At 48.9% G+C, this 7,974-nt stretch overlaps 1 protein-coding gene across 1 annotated transcript; it reads right to left on the reverse strand.

Annotated features, from left to right (window-relative positions):
* Positions 1-3,780: 3,780 nt before the first annotated feature.
* KRP23_134 (RxLR effector protein PSR2) lies at positions 3,781-5,037 on the reverse strand (the record flags this gene model as incomplete). Its single annotated transcript, XM_067895883.1, has 1 exon — positions 3,781-5,037. One exon carries the CDS (start codon positions 5,035-5,037, stop codon positions 3,781-3,783), a length of 1,257 nt encoding a protein of 418 aa, XP_067750689.1.
* Positions 5,038-7,974: the final 2,937 nt, after the last annotated feature.

The following is a 7,974-nucleotide window of genomic DNA, read 5'->3' on the forward strand; positions in this document are numbered from 1 at the left end:
TGCATTTTATCGGCAATAACTTAACCTGTGCCTGCTTTGCCGTTTGCAGAGCAAGTGGAAGTCTTCGGGTGATACTTAAGTAAACTATTAGTACTATACTCGTTATGCGCAGGGGGTTACAGAAAGCGACCTGAGGGGGTAAACATCTTCTATAGAAAAACGCGTAAACATCAAATACAAGGCCACTTACCACCGTAAAAAAAGTGATTTTAGAGGGACTAAGTATGGAACAAACACAATCCAATGCCTTGGGCTATCCAGTTCGCGATACCAACATGAGATGGGCTCGCTGGAGCAGTCAACGAATGCATGAGCTCCATCATGTATGTCGTGGCTCTGAGTGCCGCCACGTATTGAGAGACACCGACCGTGTTTCAGGTCCAAGCAAAGCACAACTGCAGTCCACTTAGTTTCATAAAACGCAAGGGCTAACCTCACTCTGTGCAATCACTGATTGCCAGTGCCCGCTGACTAGGCGGGCATGTTTAAGCACGCGCTACTGTCAGCTTTCCGCATGGATTACCACCCATGCTCGTGAATAATCCACCGTTCGGTTCTTGACACTTGCAACTTAGCTGACTCTTTCATTTGCAAACTTGATCTCCACTCCTCCATTCGAAGGATGCTCCTCTACTTGCTGATGTCGTTGGTTATATCCTCCGTGCTTCCAAGTCTCAATGTCAGTGCAACACCTTATGCTGAAACAAGCCTCGGTGATTTTTCCAGTTCGCATAAATTCTCATTTCGAGGTAAGGGCGATGAAGTCGAAGAGAGAACGGGACTCTCCGTTTCCGCTATCGAGAAGGCCAAAACGTTATTCTCCTCGTCGACAACCACTACCGAAAAGCTCTAGAAATGGGTCAGCAACGGCAAAAATGCGGATACCGTTTTCTCGCGCATGAAGCTTAGCACCAAGTCCGGGGGTCTGCTGTTTTATGACCCGCAGTTCGCCGTGTGGATCAAGTACGTGGATGATTTGAGTGCCAAGCACCCGGTCAAAGCGACGTCGGCGATCTCACGCTGACGACTCAATACGGCGACGATGCACTGTATAAATTGCTTGAATCTGCGAAGTGGGTCTCAAGACAAGAAACTCTCGCGACCCGGCTGCAAGCCGAGCAGATCCAGCACTGGGCTACCGTCGGAAAATCCCCCGACGACGTCTTTCGTCTGTTCGATCTCCAATGGACAGGAAATTCCATTCTCACAAATCCGAAGTTTACCTCATGGACCACGTATGTGGACGACCTCAGCGCACTGAACCCGGAGAAGGCAGCATCGACGATCCCAACGTTGACGACTTACTACGGTGATGATATTCTGTTCAAGATGCTTGATGCCGCCAAGAAGTCGGACGAAACAAAGAGCATCGCCACCAAGTTGGAGGCCCAGCAGCTTCAGGGATGGTTGAAGAGTGGGAAATCGCCGGACAGTGCTTTCGTTCAGATGGGGCTTGGCAACGTGGAGGATAATCTGATGGCGAGTCCGCTTTTCAGCACGTGGGTCAAGTACCTGGATGATTTCAACGCACAATACCCCGCGGAGAAAACTGCTCTGTTTCATGTTTTAACGAAGAGGTTCGAGGATGACCTTTGGCAAAGATTATTGCTTTCGGAAAGACACTGGACAGTACGAAGGCAGTGGCGACAAAGTTGGAGACCCAACAGATGCAAGTCTGGCTGACTAGTGGTAAATCATCGGACGACGTCTTCACGCTGCTGAAACTTGACAAAACAGAGAAGAACTTCTTCGGCAATCCGCTGTATAAGACGTGGAGCTCGTACCTGAACGGCTTCAACAATAAAAATCGGGGGAAGGAAGCAAACTTGCTCAAGACTTTGACGACCCACTACAACGACAAACCATTGATCAAAATCCTCGAGGAGGCGAAGAAATCCCCGCATCTTGAAAGCACTGCCAGCAAATTGCAGACGGAGAAGGTCCAAAGTTATCTCACGATCAAGAAATCTCCCGATGAAGTCTTCAATCTGCTTGGACTCGGCGACGGAGGAATGATGTTCTTGGCAATCCGCTGTTCAAGATTTGGCTCGACTACGTGAAGAAGTTCGACCGAGAGAACCCAGCGAAGAAAACCGATTGGTACTTTGCACTGCGTAAGGCCTATACGGAGTTTGGTGTTGAAGCGATGATTAACAAGGGGCTGCGAAATCCAAACACTGTGAAAGTCGCTGAAATGGTGCAGGCGAAACAATTGAAGCGTTGGCTCGTCAACGAGCAGCAGCCGCCATATCTTACTTTCAAATGGATTCTACATTTTTCCAAGGCAGATGGAAACGTTGTTGCTGATCCTCGTTTTGAAACTTGGACCAAGTATCTGGGTGACTTTAACCAGCGGTATCCCGGCAAGAAAACGACTATGTTCGATAGTTTGAGCGTCACCTACAACTATCGATCCCTGTTGGAGATGTTCGATGCGGCGAAGAAAGCTTCGAGTACAGAAAAGCTGGCCACAGACTTGCAGAACGCACTGCTGAACAAGTGGCTGCGTGCGAAGGAAGTCCAGCAAAACTTTCCAATTTGCTCAGTGGTGTTGTTGCCGCTGATGAAATGATCCAGCGATACATTAAGAAAGCCAACGCAGTGTAGGGAAATATTGATTAAACCGTTAAGCATACGTTAGATGGTGGTGCCTGTGAAACAGCAGTACTATTCGACTCCAATATGATACTACTACTACTAGTATTCTAGCAACTGCATTGGATTTTCATTTTTAAAAGCTCCGCTTAAGGAGTGTGAATACCTGAAGAAAGTGATTCCGTTGAGCAGGGTCGTTGGTTTTTGTAGTACCACTGCGACGGACAAGAGTTCGGCTACGAACTGGTCTTTGCTTTGACAGATTGACTTTATTCTGGTTGTCAATGGTCAGCAACCGCTCCTGTGAGCAAATGAATTGCTGTCTAAAGGATGGGAAACCTCCAAACGACGTATTTACGCTGCTGAAGTTCACAAGGCGTGGGCTGTTTTGCAGTTTGTAGTTCACGTGTCAATAGCTGGACAAAATATATGAAAATATATAAAAGAGGAATCCGGATTCGCGCAATTTTGCGTGAAATGAAAGACCCACATGTTGTTGCCTGGATACGCACAGTCAACAGCTAGCGCTAACTGGGTCAGTCTACTGGCTTGTTCGCATCAGTGAATGTCGACGAAGCTTGCTCAAACAAGACTGAGAACAGAGAATTTGGCTGCTAAACCTTAAAAGTGGGAGACATTATGTGGAGGAGTTGCAGCCGGGGGCACGACCCAGAAAACGCATACCTACACGTACGACACCCCATCGACGAAGGTAGGTTTCTCGTCGAACCTAATCAATGTCGGCAAAATCGACCAGGCGAACCGAATCTACCAAGCAACCTTTCGCGCCAGACAAACAACTGTACCAGATCCGTCAAACGGAGGAGGACTTCTCCCTCTGCTGCTGACGAACATCAGCCTCCATGACTAAGCGGTGCAACCGCGATTTATTCCTGCATCGCACGTGCGTAAATCGAAGAATGCCAAGGGATAGTGATGCGCGACACAGTCGACGCAATAATGGGGAGACATCCAGAACAAGACTCGGCTTTAAACTATCTTTTCCAAGACATTGATAGTAACACTTCGGACAGTGAACGAACATTGTGGGCCCCACACAAAGATTTTAAACTGGAAACTCATTCAAATGACCGATGAGCATGATGTGCACGCGCATCATAGTAAACTAGCTATTGCACTCGGAAAATTCAATAACGAACAACATGAAGAATCAGCTTCTTCATTCTAAGGGTTAAACGAGAACAGCTTGCCAGGGTACGCCTTGTCGTATGCGATGTAGTACGAGCGCCAAATGTTCGTGTTGGGACTGCTGGCCATGGTCGCTGGATCCAGCTTCAACACGTTCTTGAAGAGATAGGCCGGGGTTATCCCTTCCACCATCCACTTGCTGAACAGTGCAGACTTCGCTTTCTCCAAGTTGGTGGCGAGCTGCTCTGTAGCTGGGACCTTCTTCGCCGCATTGAGCATTTTGGTCAGTGTTTCGTCATTGTAGCTCTTCATGAACGTCTCGATCATCGTTGTCTTCTTCGTAGGGAGCTTCTCGTTGAATTGGTTCATGTACTTGACCCAGGTGCTCAAGATAGGGCTGCTGAGGAGATCATCTCCTGCCTTGTCCAAGTTCAGCGACTTGAAGAGACTGTAAGGCGACTTGGTGAAGTCCAGCCAGCCCGCCAGCATGTCATCCATCATTTTCGTCGCCTCCTCACTCTTGGCATTTTGTGCCGAAACGAGTAACTTCATCAGAGCTTCATCTCCATAGCTATTCTTTAAGACTTCGAATAGAGTTGTTTGCTCGTTGCGCGGTTTCTTGTTGAAAGCGTCAAGATACTTGGTAAAGGTAGCAAGCTCCGGACTTTCAAAAATATCGCTCCTCGCTATATTGAGCTTCAGCGTCTTGAAAATATCATCTGGGGTGCCGGATAAGCTCACCCACCACTTGACTTGCGCACTCTCCAACCTCGTAGCAATGTCCTTCGTGCTCGGGTTCTTGGCCGCTTCTGCCAGCACCTTCGACAACTTGTCTGGCTTGAGTTGAAACACCATTGACGTCACCATTGCTTCATCTGCATTGCTTTTGTCGAGCATTGTCACGTACGTTGACCACGCTTTCCACTCTTTGCTTTGCAATAGGTTGCCTGTCACCTTGTCGACATTTAGTAATGTATAGGCATCGTTAGAGTTTGTCCTTGCGCTCAGCATAGAGTTGAGCTGGTGGTTCTGCGCAATATCATCCCAAAGTGTGCCAGCGTTGTGGACGATGTCGTCAAGGAAGGCGATACCGGTACTGAATCCCCTCTCTTCGTCTTCTGCGCTTTCGTCCGTCTTCACCGCTTTGTGTTTCCTCAGAAATCGCTGGACTGGGGTGTCCCTCGGGTCGGTTGAGAGAGAACGACCGCTAGTCGTGGAGACGCTTGTCGCCGTAACAGCTTCGACACTTGCGAGGAGGGCAGCAGCCAATAGCACGGCGTAGTGGACACGCATGGTGAAGCTCTACACACGTTGGTACCCGAGTGCTGAAGAACGGATTTCAAAGTGAGAGCAAGCAACAGCGGCCTCCTGTGTCAGTCACCAAACAATGGAGTAAACCTTTGAAGAGATCACGACCAAACCGAGAAGCTTTACTGATACCGGACGGAGCAGCAAGAACCCTGCGAAACGAAACAAATCGCTGGCTGATGCTTCGTAGCGATGGGACACCAAACATGTGTTGCATGGCTTGGAAGGGGCAGCGCATGACAATGGATGACTTGCACGGTGAGCCGCTCGCTGCACGTTGAATATATCAAATAATTACCTTATCACAGTGGATAAGTACCCGGGTGTATTAATATTCAATCGATGCACAAAACCAACCCACTCACTTTTCATGAAAGCCAAACTATATATGCAAGCTTAGTGGCCTTTGGGCGAGGGAGAGCCTCACTCTGCGCATTCACTGATTGTCAACACCACCGATTAGGCTGGGATGTATAAGCAAGTGAACATGGCGGAGTTCTTTCTTTTCTCTGACACCGCTCCCGGGCCGAGTCGAGTACTTAGAGGCCGGTGTGGAGCAGACCGCACAGCTGCTCCTCCCAGAGCGCAGCGAGAGAGGGACGGGCCCACAGCTGTAAGTCCGCAGGCAAGAGCCGACGCGCGAGTGTCCGCCCGCCTAAGATCATACATACCTAGTCAGCATCTACACAGTACTCGTGCACTCAGATAAGGTAATTGCTTGGATTCGTCGAGCTGACAGCAGATTGTACCAGTATACGTACCCAGGTACAAACAGCTCCCAAGATATGACCCTAGTGCTTGCCTATGCCATATGTTCCGCTAACAACCTGCTTTTTGTACCAGCAGAAGCTGATTGTGATAAGCGTTCATGTACAGTATTAACACATGTACAATCGGTTTTTATTCGTGTGGCTAACCCTTTTCTCTACCAGAGCTGTCTCGTTCCTCAAACACAGCCTTTGTCCTGATGGTTGTGACCGCCACGGTGGCGTGCCGTCGTCTACATTTTATGCAGAGTTCCCCGGCAAAGGGAGAACTGCGTGCAGCGATTTACCTCGCACAGATAGTACGGATCTGCAGAAGATTTGCTCTAGCTGCCGCGATGCTGTACTGATCAAAGTTACATTTATTAGCGGTCTTGCAGGATGCATGCAGGTTGCAAATTTGTAAATGAACGGTTCTTAATCAACATTATTCATTGCAATGACGAACTGCATACACGGCTTCATCGCCCATTCTTCAAAACTACCGTACATTCGCAACCCAAGTACCGCAACCAACCCACGAAGCAGAACCTGCGGCACACGATCGGCCAGAAAGTGATGTTGTGCAAGATGGCCGAGCGAGCCACGTGATCTGCTATTAGTCGTGTAGCTCGGAATAATTCAGTACATTTGGCTCTTGGTGAAACTCTGTGTTACATGTAATCTTGGAGCCTAGCAGTCTTTATTGGGCCCACCATTCTCCTTTTGCCGGGGAGCTCGGTAGTAACTGTCAGATTGAATACCAGTATCAAACAGGAATTGAACGCAGCATTGTCGGAATTTGTGCCCCCACAGACAGATTTGGTGCGCCTTGATATCATTCACTTCGTTTTGGAGGACGCATCAAAAACGAATGTGCTCCATTGCTTAAACAGGTTGCAACGTTGTGGGGTGGGGTGGAATACGAAGTGTACTTCGTCCAGATTGAGTTGAGAGATTCTACGTGACCTGGTATAATACATGTAGACTTTTGGGGGTACGGAACGGTCAAGGATCTGCATGCCTGCCATCATGTGTTCACGACGGATGCGAACGAATTGCGACCTTTTGTTCTGTAGACGGAAATTCACTTTGAAGCCCATCAATTCCATTCTACGAGTCGGCCGAAGCATATCTAGCATATTCCGCACCCTGAAAGGTGACTTTCAGCGACAAACGTGTTGAACCCCAGTTGCCAAACTCTTGTGGTAAGGCCCATACCTGCTGAATTGCACTGGGCGCCAGGCCTTACGTTTAAAGCGAACCCAGCACCGGAAAGTTGACGGCTAAACTACGTCAATGGCTCGCTGTGGAGCTACAGACCCGCGTTGCTCTTCCCATTCACGTGCCGGCGGATTTCTGTTGTGCCCGCGTTCTAGTGAAACAATGCAACACCATCGTGGCTGATTCGCGATGGAAGGTCGGAGATCCATGTGTATTATTAAATAGCTGGCCCGCTTTCTTTTGACTGTTAAACGGCCGTCTACATGTATTTGATTCTTATGTTTTTCTATACCGCCTTTCAGGCAGTTCTAAAAGATCTGCCTGTCTTCCTCGAAGATTTTTTTCACTTCGGTCTTTTCCTTCGGTCTTGCATGTGGTGGGTGTACCATATCCGTTACCTCTGTGCCAAACGGCGCGAATTGCGATCTGCTGGCCCGCTTTCTTGGAAGCATACACTGTACCGGCCAAAACTCCTACTGCGACTCTATCAGCATTCACAGAGTGTTCTCATAGCATTCACCGATATCCGGCACAGCCGTACGCAAACCGTCACCGATTCGAACAATGTCACCTCGAGCGCTATTACACTACTCGAAGCGTCCAGTCTCTCCAACGTTATGCCCAACAACGACATAGCTCACGACTCGTCACCCGCCATCGCGACCAACACGCACCATTGACTTCAAAATATCACCCACCGCCAGCGGAACTTTGCCGTTACTTGCGTATCGACGAATGGATGGACACCGCTCTTCGGGGCGACTCGCGGCCTAGACACGGGCGTCTCCAGCTTTTCAAGCGGATACGGGTCTCGGGGACCGCTGCACTCAAGTGTGAAAGTTAGTGCGCGGCATCTCTCACTGAGATTCTCAGGTTCTAAGTACATGTATTATCCATATGCTCACTCGGATGATGTTTGTGCTCTTCTGTTTCCCTCAGTGACTGCTGAACCAGT

Source organism: Phytophthora ramorum (genome assembly GCF_020800215.1).
Source record: "Phytophthora ramorum isolate Pr-102 chromosome Unknown Phyram_PR-102_s0001, whole genome shotgun sequence".
NCBI lineage: Eukaryota > Oomycota > Peronosporomycetes > Peronosporales > Peronosporaceae > Phytophthora > Phytophthora ramorum.